This window comes from Xenopus laevis, chromosome 1L (assembly GCF_017654675.1).
Source record: "Xenopus laevis strain J_2021 chromosome 1L, Xenopus_laevis_v10.1, whole genome shotgun sequence".
Classification (NCBI taxonomy): Eukaryota; Metazoa; Chordata; class Amphibia; order Anura; family Pipidae; genus Xenopus; species Xenopus laevis.
In genome coordinates this window covers 129,250,999-129,272,170 of record NC_054371.1, presented here as the reverse complement: position 1 = coordinate 129,272,170, position 21,172 = coordinate 129,250,999, and the positions used below count along the sequence as shown (strand labels likewise).

Genomic DNA, 21,172 nt, shown 5'->3' with positions numbered 1-21,172 from the left:
TCAGGTGTTAAGAATGATGAGAAGGGAATTTCACAATTCACTATATGAACCCTCTAGTTTTTTTTTTTAACAGGTGTTCTTTTTATTGAATTTTCAAAAAACGGGGGGGGGGAATACAGAAAGGAAGGGAAGGGGGAACAGATACAAGAAAGCAGAAAATAAAATAATAATACAGCAGCAGTCATGACATCACAATCCGTCAAAGTACAGCAATATAAGGACCACACAGTTATGGCAAAGTTAACATATGTGTCTCCATCCAGACACCCCATATCCTACCAAATTTGTCGGGTTGCCCTCTAGCCTCGTAGGTCAACTTTATTAGAGGCAGCATCTTATTAACATAAGCAAACCAGATCGCTTTCTTGGGTGGAGCAGGGGCCATCCAATGCAGTACAAGTACCTTTTTAGCATAAAATAGCAATGTCCTCACCAGAACCCTGGTATTACTGGCCGGTATCATATCGTCTAACAGACCCAGGAGGCAAATTTCCGGTGATTTCAGAGGGGGTAACTGCAGCGTATCAACAATATAGCCTACCACCTTAGCCCAGTATCTAGCTATTATAGGGCACGTCCAGATCATATGCCAGAGAGAGCCATCACTATCCCCACACCTTTTACACAATGGAAGGGGTATTTTCCCCATTCGATGAAGTCTATTCGGGGTCAAGTAAATCCTCATTAAAAATTTGTACTGAATAAGTCTGTCCCTGGTGCTTATTAGGAATTGGTAGAGCCTATCCGTTACTTCCTCCCAGTGCTCTTCAGTTAAACTGGGGATATCAGCCTGCCACTGACTGAAAAGGGAGCGGAAAGGGGGGGACCTGGAGGATTGCAGACAGGCATAAAGCCTGGAAACCATTTTAACTGGGTCCTCCTTCCTCAGTTGGACCAAAAGGGAAGGATCCCCCAAGACCAACTCCCCAGACCCGAATTGTGCCCTAAACATATGCCTCAGCTGTAAATAACGGTACATAGGGAGGTCTGGAATGCCCATCTGATCCCTCAACGGAACCATATCCATGAATCTCCCATTACACACAATATCCCCCAGGTATTTGACATTATGCTGGGCCCAGAACCCCATGGCCTCTGATGGAAGGAAGTGCTGGAGGTGTGAATTCCTCCAGAGAGGCAGCCGTGGAGACAGGATAGGGGATGGCATTTTGAGTGTTCTCAGAGCAACTAACCAAGCCGCACGGGGGGCTACCATGCAAGGGGGCAGTGCAGGCGAGTCCCTAGGTTTCCTGAGGATGCAATTACGAAGGGCTTCTAGGGATCCCACTAGACGGGCCTGTAGAGGTACATTAGGATTACTCAAATCCTGCGTTAACCACCAGTTAATATAACTAAGCTGACTAGCAATATAATAGTCATGAAAACTAGGGAGATTCAATCCTCCATTCATTGACGTGGCCATCAACTTGAGTGACGAGATTCTAGGAGCTTTGTTACACCAGAGAAAGGGGGTAATCAGAGCCTGTATGGCCTTACAGGTTTGCTTGGGTATAACCGTTGGGGAGTTATGAAATAGATATAAGTACTTGGGTAGATAGACCATTTTCACAATATTGATCCTGCCCCAGAGTGTTAAAGGGAGATTACCCCAAGCCTGTAACACCGTGGCTAGCTGATGATTAATGGGAGAAATGTTCAAGGGCACAAATTGTTCTGGATCCAGATGGATGGTGATCCCCAAATATTTAAATGAATCAACCCACTTGAGGCGGGAGTCAGCCGCTAGCTGGGGGTCTAAACCCGGGTCCAGTGGAAAGATCACAGACTTAGTCCAATTGATACGGAGGCCGGCATAGATTGTAAATCGGGCAAAGATGTTTAACACTTCCGTTAGAGAGGGACCAGGGTCTGCCAAATAAATTAATACATCGTCCGCATATAGTGAGATTCTTTCCTCTATGCGGCCATACTTAAGACCAATGAGATTAGTGGAAATGCGAAATTGAGTGGCCAGTGGCTCTATCGCCAAAGCAAACAGGAGGGGCGACAGGGGGCAGCCCTGTCGCGTCCCCCTGCCCAGAGAAAAGGACGGAGTGACAAAGCCATTCACTAAGACCTGAGCCGTGGGATGACTGTAAAGCAACTTGATCCACTTAATAAATTGTTTACCAAATCCAAAGGACTCCAACACAGCCCACAAGTATGGCCATTCAATAGAATCAAATGCCTTTTCGGAATCTAAAGAAACTACCACTCTGGAGCCCAGGTTGTCATGAGGGACCTGCAAATTATAATAGAGCCGTCTTAAATTAACATCTGTGGACCTCTTGGGCATAAAACCAGTCTGGTCAGGCTCAATTAACTGAGTAATAACCTGTTGCAATCTGACCGCCAGCACCTTCGCCAGGATTTTGGCATCTACATTTATTAGAGAAATGGGACGGTATGAACCGCATTGCTCCGGATCTTTCCCTTCCTTATGGATCAAAACGATAAGCGCATTAGCAAAGGAGGGTGGGAGTTTACTGGCTTGGTTGGCCTGATTCAGAATTTCACAGAGTGTGGCCGGTGTTTTCTCCCCCAAGGTACGGTACCACTCCAGGGGTAGCCCATCTGGACCCGGGGCCTTGGCTGGAGTCATAGAGGCTATAGCTTCGCGGATTTCACCTGGTGTAATAGGACTGTCAAGTAACGCTACATGTGAAGGGTGTAAAGTAGGCAGGGGAATATCCAATAAAAATTCTGTTAGCTGGGCCTCAGTATAAGACACCCGGGAACAATATAGATTGGCAAAGTACTCAGCAAATACGTCTGCTACTTCACGTGTATCTGTTATCGGATGCCCGGTAGCAGACATTACCCTGTGAATGATTGTTTGTGGATTAGTAACTCTGGATAGATAGGCTAACAGTTTGCCCGACTTGTCACCTTGCTCAAACCCCCTCTGGGAAGCATATAGTAGCTTTTTCTGGGTAACAGCTGTCATTTTACATTGCAGTCTGGTGTGGGCCTGCATCAAGCCCTCATGTAGGTCAGGGGAGGGGGCCTCAACATACGCCAATTCCGCCGCCTCCAACTCCCAAGATGCCTGCTGAACCTCCCGTTTGGCCTCAGTCCTCACTCTACTAATGGATTGAATCAGGGCACCCCTCGAGACCGCCTTAAACGCATCCCATAGCATAGAAGGGGAGGCTGAGCCCTGGTTTTCATCCCAATAAGTTTCTGCCGTCTCGCAAACTTTCTCCGCCACCTCTTTGTGCGTGAGCCACAAGGGGCTGAGCCTCCTATCCCCGGACCCTGCATAAGGTTGTATAGTGACAATTAAGGGAGAATGGTCGGAAAGGGACCTAGCACCATACTGAATGTGCCCAATTTTGTTAGCCATCTCAGAAGACATCAGGGCCATATCTATTCTCGAAAGAGTTTGGTGCGAGGCGGAGTGACAGGAGAAAACTTTAGTCCCAGGATGCCTGGCCCTCCAGACGTCCTGAAGCCCCATTGAGTCCGACCAGGCCTTCAATTTAGTTGGTTTAGTATCAGCTGAATTAAGCCTATCCAACACAGGGGTCATGCCGCTATTGAAATCACCCACCCAACACTGAGGGACCAATGGAAGAGCCGCCACCCTCCGCATTACCGTATCCAGAAGTTCCGTTGTGAAGGGAGGGGGTACATATAGATTGATCAATATAAATTCAAAGGAGTAGATAGTACAGTGCATGACAAGATATCTACCATAGTGGTCCACATGAATGTGATGAAGCGAAAAATGAAGGCCCTTCCTGACTAAAATGGAGACCCCCCTCGCATGAGTGGAAAAGGTAGCGTGGTACGCCTGAGCGACCCACGCCCTTTTCAGCGATAGGACTTTTTGGCCCGTTAAGTGGGTTTCCTGGAGGCATACAATCGCCGGGGACCATTGCTTCAATGCATTGAATAGGAGTGCCCTCTTAATTTTATCATTAAGGCCTCTGATATTCCATGAAACCAAAGTAACCTTAGCCATAGTCAAATAGAAGAATGCTACTGTATGTCAAGACCTCGCTGCTGCACGAGTAAGTAAGAGGGTGGGGGCGAAAGGGGGAAAAACCTGGGGAAGACCCACAACACCCTAGCCCGCCCTGCCCACCCTGGAAACTGGGGTGGGCCTCGACCCCTAACAAAACCTCAATAGCCAGCGCCAGGGACATGGCGACTATAGCATAAACACTATGTAGTTAAACAAAATACTCAACATAAGCACGGGCCCCCAGTCCTCCGGGTTTTGGTGAGTGTCCCCACAGAAAAACAGATGGTACCAATGAGAGACTGTCCAGTAAAGACATGAGTGGTGGTCAGTACATAGGAACACTGCTTGGCACACCACGGGAGGAGGGTATATACTCACGAACCCAAGGCCACAAGTCCGCATCTGAAGAGTGGACAGAAGCCCCCAAGGGTAGGTACACCCCAAGGGGTGAGCAGGATGCAGGAGGGCCTTATCGCCGTTCCAGCCAGTCCATGGCCTCCTGTGGCGTCACAAAAAATCTGGTGTTGTTGCCGTCCACCACTCGCAGCTTGGCTGGGAAAATCGTAGAATAGAGAATGCCTTTATCCCTGAGCCTCTTCCGGACCTCTGCATATTTGGCTCTTTGCCGCTGGACTTCCATAGTATAATCCGGATAGATCATAATCTTGGCATCTCCGACGTGGAGGTCCTCTTTAGTGCGCATCAGCCGCAAGATGGCGTCGCGATCCCTGTAATTAAGGATCTTGGCAATCATGGTGCGCGGGGGAGCCCCCGGGGGCGGTTGCCGCGATGGAATACGATGGGCCCGCTCAACCAGGAACATCTGAGATAGTTGAGCAGCCCCCAGGTGGTCCCTGAGGAGGTTTTCCAGGTACAGTTCAGGAGTGGCTCCCTCCTGTTTCTCGGGTATGCCGACAACGCGTATATTATTGCGTCGCTGCCTCCCCTCAAGGTCGTCGGCCCGCGTCTTACATAGCTGCAGCTGGTTCTGGAGATCTGCAATTGCGCGTGGGACCTCTCTGGTAACGTCCTCTAGGTCCGAAATCCGGCGCTCTGACTCCGCTGTGCGCTCCCTCAAATTTTGGAGATCTTGGCGGAGCAGCGCCAAGTCAATCTTCACCTCCTCCACCCTAGTATCAATCTTTACCTCCACTGCTGTCCGAGTATCCCGAATCGCCTGCAGGACCTCCTGGAGTGTCGGTTCTGGTCGCTCAGGAGGCTCAGGTCCGGCCGGATCAGGAGGGGGTGGAGGTGGCGGGTCAGTCCTACACAAGCGGGCGCCATCTTGGTTCTGATGCCGCACATATTTATCCAGCTTGCTGGTCGTTGCTTCGGCTGACTTCTTAACGCCTCCCATCTAGTGGCATCAGGGGGCACTCGGGCACCCACAGGGAAAATTTTGTAGCCCGTGGGGGCACAGGATCAGCTGTGACGGAGCAACTGCACCGGAGCTCTGAGCAGACGCGTCTCTCTACATCGGCAGTTAGGCCACGCCCCCGAACCCTCTAGTTTTGAAGTGCATTATCTATAAAAGGGCACCCACCACCTGAAAATTGTTCCTCACACTGGAGGTGCAGGCAGACAGAGCATGGATAAGGGAATCAAAAGTTATTTTCTACGAAAATCTCCCCATTGAGTGCTCTGGCCCACTGCATCAGGAGGGAGCAGGCAGCCATGTTGGGAAAAATCCATATCCATAATGAGCAAGTGCCCCAACTAAGGCCATTTTTTGCTCATTTTCTATTCTAACTTAGCAACCATATAGTAGTCAAAATGCTGAACCTGGAAGTCCCAGAACATGTAAATCTTCTTGAATCTATTGTCTATATCATACTAGATAAAAAAAAGTATTAAAGGGTATTTTTACTTCAATAGATTCCCCATTTCAAATAAAATATATTTCTGGTTACGTACAGTATATAACTCAGTTTTCGCAAAACGCTTAAATAATTAATGGATAATCTATTGATGTAAAATACCCAAAGGTAGATATACTCCTGTGTTACAATACAACATATATAATGGGCTGTGTTAATAATGCCTAGGTGCAAAAACAAAAGCGAAAAATATAAGCTGGGAGAGAGAGTCTCGCACTCACAGGTCTTAAAAGTCATCAAAAATGGTTTATTATTTCACAGAGGAAAACTGACATTTCGGTCAGCAATCTGACCTTTTTCAAAGTGGAAAAGGTCAGAATTCTGACCGAAACGTCAGTTTTCCTCTGTGAAATAATAAACCATTTTTGATGACTTTTAAGACCTGTGAGTGCGAAACTTATATATATATATATATATATATATATATATATATATATATATATATATATATATATAGTAAATAGAGGATCAGCACTCACTGTGGTTGAAGTGAAAAAAGTTGCTTTTATTTTTCAAACAGGTTTACATCTCAATAGATTGAGATGTAAACCTGTTTGAAAAATAAAAGCAGCTTTTTTCACTTCAACCACAGTGAGTGCTGATCCTTTCTTTACTATACAAGCCATTTGATCGTGCACCACTGGAATCGCTATGTTTTGAGTGTGGGTACTGTGGGACAATATATATGTAAATAAATAAATATATATATATATATATATTACATATATAATATATAATGAATATACAGGGATATTATAAGTTACTGAGGAGTTCCATGACCATATAAAATACAAGTCATGGAACTCCGAGGTGACGTATAATCTTCATATTTTGCAACAGGGGGTACTTAATTATAATACACAAGTTTCCGTAAGTCATGTGACAGAAATGACATTACTAAGCTCCGATTATAACTGATGACATCACTAAGTACCGTTTGTAAGGATATCATTTACAGGATATTCATGCCTCTTGTGTATTATAGAGCATTATCAGCCACAGGCAATCTGTGAGTTCTGGCAAATGCCAGGGGGCTGCTGTAAGATTCCATAGACAGTCACTATTTAGTGGGCTGGTGGGGGCAGAAGTGTTAAATTGACAGGTTTAGCTGCACTTTTTGTACTTGAATCCTAGTCCAGACCAGATATCAGTTATTCCAATTCCTATCTTGCTAATTTAAGACCTGTGGCCTTCATTTCAAAATTATGTTGACTTGTTTTTCCTCAATATTTTAAAGGCAAGTTCAGAGAGAAAGCATCAATCCTTCACAAGATGGCTAAAAAGAAGTGTCAGGTAGAAGACAGTGAACACCTAAATGGTGCTGCCAGTTATACAGGTACGTCCTGTTTATGTATTTTTTCATATACTTGTGCTCACCATTCTATAAATATGCATTCATAGAATGGTCTATATATGTATCTGTGTGTTATTACTTAGTACTGTGACAATAAAGAATATTTTTGTTAGCCATTTATAATTCATGATCTATATGTTCCTTAGGAGTAAGAGTGCTGGTATTATAATCATTGTATATTGATGCATAAAAAACAATATTATGTACTTGCTCATTGTACCTTGCAAATGTCACTGTATGCCACTACTTTTTCTTTCAGCTTGTCTTTATGCCAATGAAAGCAGTATTGAATTTAAAAAAAAAAGAATATTTTTGTTAATTAATTATAATTGGTAATAAACGGTGTAATAGGCCAGACACAGACAGAATGAACCTTTTCCATCGTACCACTATACTTAAGAAAATGGAAATATGAGTGTATTGGGCCTTTAAATAAGACCACATGGTTAATTTATTATTAAATGTTTTAAACTACATTAGTACAGTTACCAATAACAACCCATATTTGATCAATCTACTAGATGTTACAAATTTAACACATGGATCTGATTCACAGATGACTGTTAGCAAATAAGACCCTCAAGAGTAAACTGAACTGGTCCACTGTAGTATAAAAAGTATTAATCTATTCATGACATATTCATAGAAATGCATCCTTGGTACTGATCATTAAATCTAATACTATAGTGAAAGAAATGCCTTTGTCATAATCAGTTAAAAATTGGCATTATGGTCCCTTTTAATGTGAAAGGTGCTTACTGGGTTCTAATATGTCCAAGACATTGTTAGGTGAAAGATTGTCATTCATATTAGGGCCATTACACCAACCAATGAGGATACCTATATAATGTATGTAAATAGATGATAGATAGATGATAGATAGATAGATAGATAGATAGATAGATAGATAGATAGATAGATAGATAGAAAGATAGAGGGATAGAGGGATAGATGATGATAGATGATAGATAGATAGATAGATAGATAGATAGATAGATAGATAGATAGATAGATAGATAGATAGATAGATAGATAGATAGATAGATTGATAGATGATAGATAGATAGATAGATAGATAGATAGATAGATAGATAGATAGATAGATAGATAGATAGATAGATAGATAGATGATAGGCCTGTTGAGTGTGGTATGTTTTAGTTTCTTTATACACACTTAACTTGCACCCATGCCAATGAGGATACCTATATACTGTAGATAGATAGATAGATAGATAGATAGATAGATAGATAGATAGATAGATAGATAGATAGATAGATGATAGATAGATAGATAGATCGATACTTTGTTTGCTTGCTTATTTCTTAAAATCAGTTAACTGGGCCTGTTGAGTGTGGTATGTTTTAGTTCCTTTATACACACTTAACTTGCACCCACGCAAGTTGTATTTTTGTTTGGTGAGTGCTCCTCCATGCTCTCTCTCCGTATATGTTTAAAGGGGACCCGTCACCCCCCAAAAAAATATCCCAAATCATATTTTATCAAGTTATTCAAGCAAAATGAACTTTAATGACACCATATAAATTATTTGAATATTGTTTACATCAGTCTGGGAATTCATAATTATAACAAGCAGGCAGGAGCCATTTTGTGGACACTGTTATTAAGACAAGCCTTACATCATCTCAGAATCTTGTTTGTGCACCTGAATGGGGGACCCGTTGTCCATTCCCATGCCCTGGTTACACAATTAAATGGTGAAGAGAACGGGGGAATGTGGGGAGAGCAGTGACATCTAGAAAGTGCTGAATGGAAAGTGAAAGTCATTGCTTGCCAGGCCTCTATGCCTAGGCATAGAGGAGGGCAGGCAATATTTGAATGACGGCTGAGATTTCTAAACGAGTTTACAAATGCTATGATCGCTTTTATATGAAAAAAAATTTGGATTTCATGTTTAATTTGAAAAGGACCTTTATTATACATCTTTTTATGTCTGGGTGACGGGTCCACTTTAATTAATGCGTTTGTTACATTTTTCATTGCAGAAAAGGTTGATATTCCTAATACTGCTAATGTAGAGTTTGAAGTGACACCACCAAAAGAATCCGCAGGTCCAGTTCAAAATGGAAATATGGCACATAATACTGAAGCTGGAGAAGCACAGGTTTGATATCTTTTCAATTTTTTCCTTAAGTTTAATCCATTGCCTTGTTACAAAATGTTCTCTTTGCCTTTCTATGTTTCACTTTACTATTTTAAAATAACCTTCCCTTTATTACATGGTACTAATCACAAAGGCATCCCCCATTTATTGTTATCACTTACCTGATACACTAGATCGGTGCTCCTGTTAGCAGAAAATTGCACCAGCCCAGGGCACTACTGTATGGGCATCATGGAGAGATTCTCTTCCTGCTTCTTCAATATTCTGAGTAAACTTCAGCTTTTCACTGTATTGCTCATGCTCACCAGCACTAAGAAAGAAGAAGGAAGAGGATGACTCTGTGTTGCTTGTACAGAAGTACCTAAGCCAAGGGCAGTTTTGTGTTGGCTGGAGCACCAGATTGGGGTATCAGGTAAGTGATTAAAATCACTGGGGTGCTTACAATTTGGCACCCCTCGGTGATTTAGAATTTCCTTCCCCTTTAAAGGAATGATTTCAGTTACAAGAAAATGCATACAAACTTAGAAAATGTAATTTCATCAATCCATACGCAAAAAAACAACTAATGTCAAGGCCATGGTAGTTTCACATTCCTTAGCAAAAACTCACAAAACACTCACCCCCACCAAATGGAAGAAATGAACTAGCCCACGTTATTTGCTGATGATCAATGTAATATCATCTGCCAACAAAGTGGAAAGGGCTGCATCTCTCCCACACATCCCAGATGATCCGATAGTTAAGTTTCCTTGCTCACAGTAATTTGGCCATCCATGTGTGAAGCCATATTGCATGCAATCTGGTTGTTTGGCTTAACAACATGTCTTTTTCCAAAAAAGCTGGTGCTTCTCATTTCATATTTTCAACCAGTTCAGCTGGCAACAGAACTTGTCAGTGAGGATTTGCTGGTGTTCAGAATGCTTTCTTTTCTGTTTCTCACAGTGGCAAACAATTGTACCTAGAGCACTCATATAGCCCTTGACTAAAAGAGTCACACCTGATCCATGCAGCAGTTACTTCTCACACGCAATGCACTGTAATCAATGTATTTTTTGGGTCAAAAAAAATTCCCACAAAAGACTGAGCTGTCGGTTACCTTGGTAAATTTCATGTGCTTTTGCTAAGGCCAACATATATACTGTATATAAGCTCAATACAGTAACTGATCTCTTTTGTGGCTACTTGAGTAACAAGATATATGCCGGCTTCAAGACTATAGTTTATTCCTTAGGGAATTTGATCTGCTAAGGGTTATATATATATTATATATATTATACATTATATAACTTTGCCTTGTTTGTATATATATATATATATATATATATATATATATATACGGTATGTATATAGAGACAAATACAAGAGTCCTCTGCACTCAACCCATTATCAATATATTTAAGACAGAGACATTTTGTGCATACTGCTACTGAAATATTTTACTTGTCCATTTTAAAAACAGGCCAACGTTTTGGTCTCCGTCTAAGACCTTTATCAAGACCTAGCTCACAATAAAAATATCAAGTATAAATAGGTAACAGACATGACACTCACCCAATCGTGCACGATCCCACCAACCATGTGACAGGAAGGTAAATCCTGCACCAAGAAAATGTATTAACTAGAATTGTAACTAGTAAATGATACAAGAAGGATACCTTGAATCAAATCAAATCCGCAGGGACCGAAATCATTACATTGTTGCCAACTAAAGATAACTGTGTACAACATTATTATAGAGCATAGGCAATGATTAGCGCTGATTCAGGAAACATAGAAGGGAACAGTGTTCATTCAAGCCATAAGGGGCAAGTGTATTTAATTTCTTGATCCAGAATGCCTCTCTCTCTGTCTGTAGAGATGCCAGGGGCGTAACTATAGAGGAAGCAGACCCTGTGGCTGCAGGGGGGCCCAGGAGGTATAGGGGCCCCATGAGGCCCTAATTCATATACAATTTCAATAAATATTGGAGAAACAAGTCAACCTCTAAACATTTTGGGGGCCTGAAAAATAATTTGCTGTGGGGCCCAGTAATATCTAGTTACGCCACTGAGAGATGCCTTTGGGGGGGGGGGTGTGATCAATTGCTATATATCTAAAGGTAGGCAACCTGTGTCCCTTCTCAAGATAGTGTCTAGCTACAGGTTTATTGGTAATTCCATCTCTAAAAGCAGTGCTAATTGTGGACCTATGGCCATCCATCCGTAAACGTAATGTCTGGTCTGTTTTGCTAAAATAGGATAGACAACATGGGCAAGTTATTAAATATACCACGTAGGGTAGTGCAAGTAATATGTTGTCTTATCCCAAAAAGTTACAAGTTTTTATTCAGTTTCATGATTAATGTTGCTGATTATCCTCAGATTTTTGTTTTCGCTTATATTTATTTGGTGTATTATGAATTGCCCTCAGATGCCAACTGCAGAGCAAACTGAGGATGATGACCAGCCTCTAAGTCTAGCATGGCCAACAACCATTCGCAAGCAAGCTGTGTATCTCGCAGTTCTGCCGATTGTATTTCCTTTGTGGGTCACCTTACCTGATGTTCGAAATCCAGTAAGTAATCGATAATATTCTCTGCTCCTATACTTCTTTTCTGTGGGTTTAACTGATACTGACATTCTATACCCATAATTACAAAAAAAGTCCCAAAAATTACACCATATAACATTTTAGCTCATAGCTATCCAACACTTCTGCCGGCAGCCAGCCTTTTTCATTGGCTAAGTAGAACATTGAATGAGACCATCCTAGAGACATAGCCCAATGTACTAGAATATTTACAGTAAGAACTAAGAATGCTCTGAATCCAGTCTGAACCACGGATAAAACTAAAATGTTTTTGTACTTAATGCAAATTTTTATTCATCTAAAATTTGAATATGCAAATTAGGGTTCAGATTTGGTTCACAATTTAGCCAAATCATGATGTTTTTTTTTCTTTTACATTCCATTGATCCTGCAGATGAAAAAATTATGATACACGCTTACTATACTATTTAGACAAACTTTGCACATGGCACATACATCTTATAGCTTCATGAACGATATCATTTTTTTTTAATAAATTATGAATAATTTTGCATATCAAAAGAAAACTGGCGAGGAAAATGCATGAAACTGGTCAATCTGAAATTTGCATACAAATGTTAAAAAGGATAAAGTAATTAATAGAAGTGTATTTAAATTCTAAAAGAAGTAGCAGAACAATACAGATAATGCCATGGCCTGGGCTCCTAAGCATAAAACTTCAAAGAGATAATTGCGCACACACATAAAAACATACACACTCACACATACAAACAGATTCAGCTAGTTAAGCCCAGTGAATGCAGCACAGCTGATGAAATTCAACAATAGTCCATAAATATTCTTCTTGCAGCTTGCCTGGCAAGTGTCTGGCATTATTTCCCATTCTAGCAAGTTGTGGAGAGCCGGAACACTTATGTCAAGTATTGATTGTCATGAAAATTATCAGCATGAAAAAAAGCATTATGATAATTCAAATGTGCACAACCTAATAATGAACTGATTATTCTCCTATTCTGTAACAATCTGGAAATAAAGATTAAAACATTAAAATACTTGCCCTAATATGATATATGTAAATCTCCTAGATTTATACTTGTGTAAAAAATTGAGTGATCAAAAACACTTCCCATAATGTAACATGGATATTCAGAGTTGGAACTATAGAAGGATAGTCTGAGTTCAGTTATTCTTAAAGGGATGGATCATCTTTAAATTAACTTTTAGTATATTATAGAATGGCCAATTCTAAGCAACTTTTCCATTGGTCTTCATTATTTTTCTACAGTTTTTGAATTATTTGCCTTCTTCTTCTTCTTCTGAAACTTTTCCTTTCAAATGCATGTCACTGGCCCCATCTAAAAAAAAGAAATGCTCTGTAAGGCTACAAGCTTAAAGTTATTGCTACTTTTTATTACTCATCTGTCTATTCAGGCCTTCTCCTATTCACATTCCAAAATGTTATTCAATGCAATGGATGGTTGCTAGGGTAATTTGGACTCCAACAATTTTCAGATTTCTGAAATAGCTGGAGAACTGCTGAATAAAAAGCTAAATAACTCAAAAACCACAAATAATAATAAATGAAAACCAATTGCAAATTGTCTCAGAATATCACTCTCTACATCAGTGATCCCAAACCAGTAGCTCGTGAGCAACATGTTGCTCTCCAACCCCATGAATGTTGCCCCCAGTGGCCTCAAAGCAGGAGCTTATTTTTAAATTCCAAGGTTGGAGGCAAGTTTTGGTTGTATAAAAAACAGGTGCACTGCCAAGCAGAGCCTTGATTTAGGTTGACAATCCACATAGGGGCTAGAAATGACCAATCACAGCACTTATTTGGCACCCAAGAACATTTTTCATGCATGTGTTGCTCCCCAACTACTTTTACTTCTGAATGTTGTTCATGGTTTCAAAAGGTTGGGGATCCCTGCTCTACATCATACTAGAAATTAACTCAAAGGTGAATAAACCCTTTAACTGCTTGATGGTGCAGCAAATCACTCATCACAAACAGTCATAAAACATTACTTAAAGCTTTAATTGGGCTTGAGTTTTATTGACAATCCCCTGCCATGAACACATATTCCCAATAATATGGAAGAAATTTAAGCATTTCCAGCAACATGCATCATGAAAAAACCTATGTTGTCTAATTCTCAGAAAGAAATTTCTAGCATAATTTCTGTTTTCTAATGTCTAACATGGAGATGGAAAGCTCTGCTTTGTTGTGGGAACTTTGGTTGGGTCTAAAGTATAGCAACACATCAAGAGGGTCTCACTGCACTAACAAAAATGGATTGGTTTGACTTGTCAAACTTGTCGTTTGGAGGCTGCACAGCATTTTTAACCATCTCTCTAGACACCAATGTGGAGCCCTTGGGATTAGGACGATGGATAAAGGTAGTCCTTCTCTGTCAATCTGAATCTGCTGGAATGACAAAGAACTCTGCCAGTGTTCACCGATGGTCCCTGTGAACACTGGGAGGGGCTTAGATAGGTGAAACACACCTATAAAGAGTCTACTCCTCTCAGTACATTATATATCCAGATCAAAAGAACAAGGAACTGGTCAGAATCCATGGAAAGGCAATCCAAATTCCTGCTTTGACATAGAAAAGAAGATTGGCTATAGAACTTCACCATGCCCTGGGAATGACAAAGGGCATAAGTGCCCATGTATGCTAACACAACTGGTAATAAGTCCAGTAACATTCTGCTAAATTTTGAATATATTCCAAAAGAATAAAACAGGCAAACATATGTGGCAATTCAAGACATTTTCTGCCCATGTACAGTCAGGTTAAACAGAGCCAAGTGAAATCTCATGGCTGCATTTGATTGCAATTATGGGGGTCAATGTAATATACAAGACAAGTCTTGCAACCCATTAGAGCCAGCAGGTAGCATGTATTGGTTTGCTGTTTGAAAGAAAAGGAGTATCACGCATTTCTAACTGGTGATTCTTAACACGTTTTTCCTGTCTTTCCCACTTCACTTGCAGAAATCTAGAACATTTTTTCCAGTAACGTTTTTTGGATCTATCACCTGGATTGCAGTTTTTTCTTATTTAATGGTCTGGTGGGCTCATCAAGTAAGTTTAAGTTGTGTTTTGCATAGCTTGTCTATTATTTCATATAATAATACAGATATAATTGAACACATCCTTTTACCCGTGGAATTGTTTTCCTGTGTCAGGTTTTACTTTCCCTAGCATGTAAAAGTTGATGTATTAAGTATAGCTTCCCTTGGTTGCTTGGTCCCCAATAGGGCACCCCCCTCCCCCAGTAGTCAAGGGAAATAATGATATCCATTTAAGATAAGGTTAGATATCGAGCTCAGTTTTAAATTTGTATGATGGCTTAAGTTTTCAAGTTCCAGCCTTTGCTGATTTTTAGTGCAGCTCAAACGCAAGTCATCAGTTAGTGAATCCTATTGCAGAACTGGATTTATACATTTAAACAAATCATAATTTCTGCTTCTTTAGCTCCCAGCAAATCCCCCAACAGAGGTGACTAAAGTTAATTTAAGATGTTCAGTGGCAACCTTCAGGTAGGACACACCCTGTATCTCAGGGTAAGATAACTGGGCTGCTTTGTCACCTGCAGGAAATATCCTTTCCATGTCTCCACAGGCGACAAAGCACCTAAATATATCTTCTTCTTCTGATCCATTAAAATCTCCACATTTAAAAACGCTGTTAAAACATTTAAAATGGGCCCACTGCTTCCCAGGGTTGGCACGTACTAGAAACCAACCTTTAGTATTCTGCCAGTAAAGTTAACTGTCTGTAGGCTTTGGGTATGTGTTTAGATATTTTAATGTTCTGACCAATATAGAAAGGAGATATGCAGAACAACTGACACAATATGATAAATAAGTTTTATCATGGCTTTTGCCCTTGCTTTGAAACCAATTATATATTAATTTCCATCTGTTTCAGGTAGGAGAAACTATTGGTATTACAGAAGAAATTATGGGACTCACTATATTAGCCGCTGGCACTTCAATCCCAGACCTTATAACAAGTGTTATTGTTGCACGCAAAGGGCTAGGGGATATGGCCGTATCTAGCTCTGTAGGAAGCAACATTTTTGACATCACAGTTGGGTGAGTAGAGTTTTGCATAGGCAGAGCATTACGGAAACAAGGTGCTCTGAATACTCCATGGAATTTAATATTAAACAGATAGTGTTGTTTCAAATTACATGGTTGAATTTCTAGCAAAGCAGTTGATCCTGGTTTCTCTTGTGGGACAGTGGCACTGATTCTGATAGCATAGCTAGATTCTCTTTCATAAAGTATGACACATTGGGGCAAATTGACTTATGGTCGAATATCGAGGGTTAATTAACCCTCGATATTCGACTGTCAAAGTTAAATCCTTCGACTTCGAATATCGAAGTCGAAGGATTTACCACAATTCATTCAATCGAACGATTCAAAGGATTTTAATCCATCGATCGAACGATTTTTCTTCGACCAAAAAAAGATAGCAAAGCCTATGGGGACCTTCCCTATAGGCTAACATTGACTTCAGTAGGTTTAAGGTGGCGAAATAGGGGGTCGAAGTTTTTTTTTAAAGAGACAGTACTTCGACTATCGAATGGTGGAATAGTCTAACGATTTTTAGTTCGAATCGTTCGATTCGAAGTTGTAGTCGAAGGTCGAAGTAGCCCATTCGATGGTCGAAGTAGCCAAAAAAAACATTCGAAATTCAAAGTTTTTTTTATTCTATTCCTTCTCTCGAGCTAAGTAAATGGGCCCCCTAGTGTTGATTGTTAAAAAGGTGGTTCACCTTTAAATTAACTTTTAGTATGTTATAAAAGGGCCATTTCTAAGCAACTTTACAATTGGTCTTTATTGTTTTTTTCTAGTTTTTTTTTTTTTTTTAAATATTTTCCTTTTTCTTCTGACTCTTTCCAGCTTTCAAATGGGGTTCACTGACCCCAGTTAAAAAAATGCTCTGTAAGGCTACAAATTATTACCGCTACTGTTTGTTACTCATCTTTCCATCTAGACCCTCTCTGAATCATATTCCAGTCTCTTATTCAAATCGATGCATGGTTGCTGGGTTAATTTGGACCATAGCAACCAGATTGCCGAAATTGCAAACTAGAGAGGTGCTGAATAAAAAGCTAAATAACTTAAAAACCACAAATAAAAGAAATGAAAACCAATTGCAAATTGTCTCAGAATATCACTCCCTACGTCATACTAAAAGTTAAAGGCAAACAACCCCTTTAGGAGATGGAAAAGGTAATGAGTGCCACAAAATGGATTCCTTCAAGCTATCACAACAAAAATATCATTTGGTTACCATTTTCCAGTATCGAAAGCTTTTTCCCTAAAACCAGACTGTATTAAATAATATTATACATTGCTTTCAGGCAAAAGTAAACACGTTTTAGTCTGACAACAATATCCTTAAATTACACAGCTTGATTACTCATGATTTGCATTGATTTGTAAGTGTATTCGAAAGGAAATAATGACATCACCGTGATGCAGCTTTGCAGGTGTGTGTCTTCATATAATTATACACCAATAGCCAATAAGTAGGATTTGTGTTGTAAGCTCTAATGAGCAGGGCCTGCTGCCTCCTGTATCGATCTGTATTTGTATGTCATTTGTATGTGTGATGTATACAACCATCTAGTGAACACTGCACAGTGTTGCCACTTTATAAATACACATCAATATTGATAATTTAAGCTTACTATTATGATGCCTTTTGCATTTTTGCAATAATATAATGCACTGGTGGGAAGGAAACAGGTTTAAGGCAAAAATGGCAGGCAATTGTTGTATAAGGAACATAAACATACACTTCTATATATATTAAAAATAACAAAGCCCCAGACCCTTTGCCTCACTTCTTAGTCATTATTGTTGTAAGAGTTTTCACACACAGCAAATGAGAGTGGACAAATGGTATGATGTACTATACAGGTATGGGACCTGTTATGCAGAATGCTTGGGACCTGGGGTTTTCTGGATAACAGATCTTTTTTAAGTCTTCTAGAAAATGATGTAAATAGTCTGGTTTTGCTTCCAATAAGGATTAATTATAGTTTAGTTTGGATCAAGGTACTGTTTACTAATTACAGAGAAAAAGGAAATCTGGTTTAAAATTTAGATTTTTTGCATAAATATAAGAGACGGCCTTTCCGTCATTTGGAGATTTCTAGATAATATGTTTCAGAATATGGTTCCCATACCTGTACTATGCATTATGCATTATTTTGTTTAAAGCAGGAGCAAACTGTAAAGGACAGTTGCTTTGGTTTTGGTGTACTTTCTTTTTTTAAGGAAACCAATGACATTCTTATTTTGTTTTCCCTCTAGCCTTCCAATGCCGTGGCTCCTTTATTCTGCATTTCACAACATGATTCCTGTAGCAGTTAGCAGCAATGGCTTATTCTGTGCCATCGTCCTCCTTTTCATTATGCTGCTCTTCGTCATCCTTTCCATCGCTTTATGCAAGTGGAAGATGAACAAGATCTTGGGATTTATGATGTTTGGGCTCTATTTTGTTTTCCTAGTGGTCAGCGTTCTCCTTGAGAAGCAAATCATCACCTGTCCTGCAACAGGTTGAAATACTGCATTATTATTATTATTATTTTTATTATCATAAGCCTCTGTTCGTGAGAAGAACAGGCTGTGTCACCTACAGAGCGGTTTGAATCAATATCTGACTCAGAAGAGGAGTCTTAAAAACCTATGATGGTTATAAGATCAATCTGAGGTTTCTTTTATGAAAATTCTAGGAGAAATATGAAAATACTCTACATTTTTCAAATGCACGTTGTATTACTCTACTACTCTTTTGACATATAATCTAAATATGCAGGGTATATTTAACAAAAGAATGGCAATATATTAAATGGAATTGGTAGAAAGTGCTCTTGTTCCTCTGGAATCCCTTTGTATCTATTAGCCATAAATAGAGTAAACTTATTGTTCTGCCAATGTGCTTATATTTAAAAAATTGTATGCCTACAGTAGTTAAGTCTTGTATGAAAGAAGCATTTTAATAGCACTTCCAGAACATACAGTAAAATAGAAAGTATTCTGGAATGAGTACTACCTAGGCATTATGTAACTGAATGCCAGGTAGGTAAATGGTACATAATGTTATCAATCAAATACTTACTCAGTGGCAGTATTGCATAGCTTTAAATAGATGAACAGTTTCCACTCCAGTGTAGACACATATTTAGTCATTCACAGGCAAAGTCACCTTGAACCGTACTGCAGGGACCATGAGATCAATTCACATCTTCAGTATCCTATTATCGGGATATCATCTTCTATGTTAAGTGAAAAAAATGAACAGGAAAATGATTGTGTGTAAATATTTTTCTGTGGTTTCTCATTCCACACACCCCTCCTATTTAAATCAAAACTCCTAAAATATAACGGACAAGTTCAGATATCTAATGTCATTCATTCGTAAAAAAAATATAGCAAGCTTTTCTATATAGGTGATTAAACCACCAAGCTAACAGCTAGCAACAAAATGAAAGCAACTACAGAGAATCCTAACAATTTTCCATCAGATTCCCTTGTCCCTAGGCACATCTGAGGAGGTAGAGTGGGTGGGGCTTATAAAAAGTGGGTGGGGCTACAGCATTCAGATATTCACAATGCAAAGCCTACTAAATTTTCTAACGGCGAAAGCAACAAAATATTCAAAAGCACTTTAATATTACAGTTATTCATCCAAATAGTTTGTCATACAGATTACAAGTATGACAATATCTATAGCAGCACTTTCTCCATTCTGTCCTAAAACATGTTTCTCTTATGCCCCTTTTCTTTTGTTATTCACTGTTAGGAATAACTTTACTTTTATCATGAAACTGTGTATCACATCAAGGTGAAAGTCATTGGAAATTCTTAAAAAAAAAAAGAGATAGTTCTGTTTCTTTGATCATAGCCTTGGGAGATGTTTCAGGCTTACAGCAGAAGAAGAAATATACATTATATCCCAGAAGGCTCAAAGGAAGGAGGATTAACTGGCAGAACCAAGGCTAATTGTGTGATTGTAACAGGTGAGCCCTTATTATCCCTTATCAAGCTCTTATTGCAATCTACTGCTCAGAGCCGTATATCCAAAGTTCCTGCACAGGACTTGTTCTGTGCCAGCTTCCTAACTTAGAATTGAGATGCACCGGAATGGTTAAATAGGCTCTGGCATCTCTGAATTGGTAAGTATTACTGTAATTACCATTAAATGGTTGTGGCAGGCAGTTTGTGTGTTTATACCGCCTCTGTTCAAGCCCCTTTGAAGTATTTAAGATTTATGTCAGGCTCTACATAGTATTAGTGTATTGTCTGGGTATTTCATTTGGCAAATTTGGAAGAAATTCTGTTTTTGATCAGAGGGCCACTTAATAATTGTAGTCTATATTTTTAAAGGTACAATGACTTCCTGCTATCATTGCTGTTCAATGGCATTTAAAATAATACATTTTAATCTGTCTAAGATTAGGTGATTGTGTCTTTAGGGCTCATTTACAAGCAGGAAGGCAGGGTGCAAATAACAGCACAAACCGACTGGGATTTTGCACTTTGCACCATTCCCCCACCAGTGGCCATACAATGAATACAATGCTGTTTGTGTTCTGCAATGCCATATTAATAAGGGGTGGAACTGGGGAGGCATGTGGGCATTTCTCCTCCTGCCCCCTTACCAGTCCATTAACTTGTGCATTATTCTGGCACATATGTTACTGAATGGCAACAGACGCAGGCCACAACAGGACTAGCCTGCGGCAGCTCTATAAGTTGCAGCATATTTTTTATTTGGCTTTACTGCTGAATGCAGCTAGACATGGGGCAAGAAAAGCTTTAAGGGGTGCACTCCAGGGGTAGAGGGGTGCCTGGTTTTATCCATGGTACATAATAAAATAAAGCATTATATATATATATATTATAAAAGAAATGTTGTCTAGAACAAAGGAAAAGGAAAGTATAGCCTTCAAGTGGATGTGTTAGGCATCCAAGGGCATTTTGTTACCCGCAAGGGAGGCAATATCATGCAGGAAACCTAATGTGATGTGTGACACTACCCTTAAGGCCTGGGTGACATCTAAGCAATTCCAAATGCAAAAGGTAGATATGTCCATTGTAAGAGCTTTACAAATATATCATCACTGAAGTCTGCGTATTCATTACAATTCTAATCGCCTAATTTCAGCAGAGTGTAGATAATCTGTTAGGAAACATAAGATGCAATTTTAGAAAAACTATTTATATAATTAAATGTACCTTTATCATATTTTTATCAAGCAGTCTGCATAACGTTTCCTCACTT

At 39.7% G+C, this 21,172-nt stretch overlaps 1 protein-coding gene across 4 annotated transcripts in view; it reads left to right on the top strand.

The window, feature by feature from the left end:
• The window catches only part of LOC108695376 (sodium/potassium/calcium exchanger 2), a 130,418-nt gene extending 111,951 nt beyond the window's left edge, over positions 1–18,467 (top strand). For all 4 annotated transcript variants that reach the window (XM_041563630.1, XM_041563625.1, XM_041563637.1 and 1 more), the window contains 6 exons: positions 7,085–7,183; positions 9,206–9,324; positions 11,734–11,877; positions 14,855–14,944; positions 15,794–15,960; positions 18,199–18,467. In XM_041563630.1, coding sequence (XP_041419564.1) covers positions 7,085–7,183; positions 9,206–9,324; positions 11,734–11,877; positions 14,855–14,944; positions 15,794–15,960; positions 18,199–18,448 — 869 coding nt within the window. In that variant the 3' untranslated portion in view covers positions 18,449–18,467. The remainder of the gene's footprint in view (positions 1–7,084; positions 7,184–9,205; positions 9,325–11,733; positions 11,878–14,854; positions 14,945–15,793; positions 15,961–18,198) is intronic.
• Positions 18,468–21,172: the final 2,705 nt, after the last annotated feature.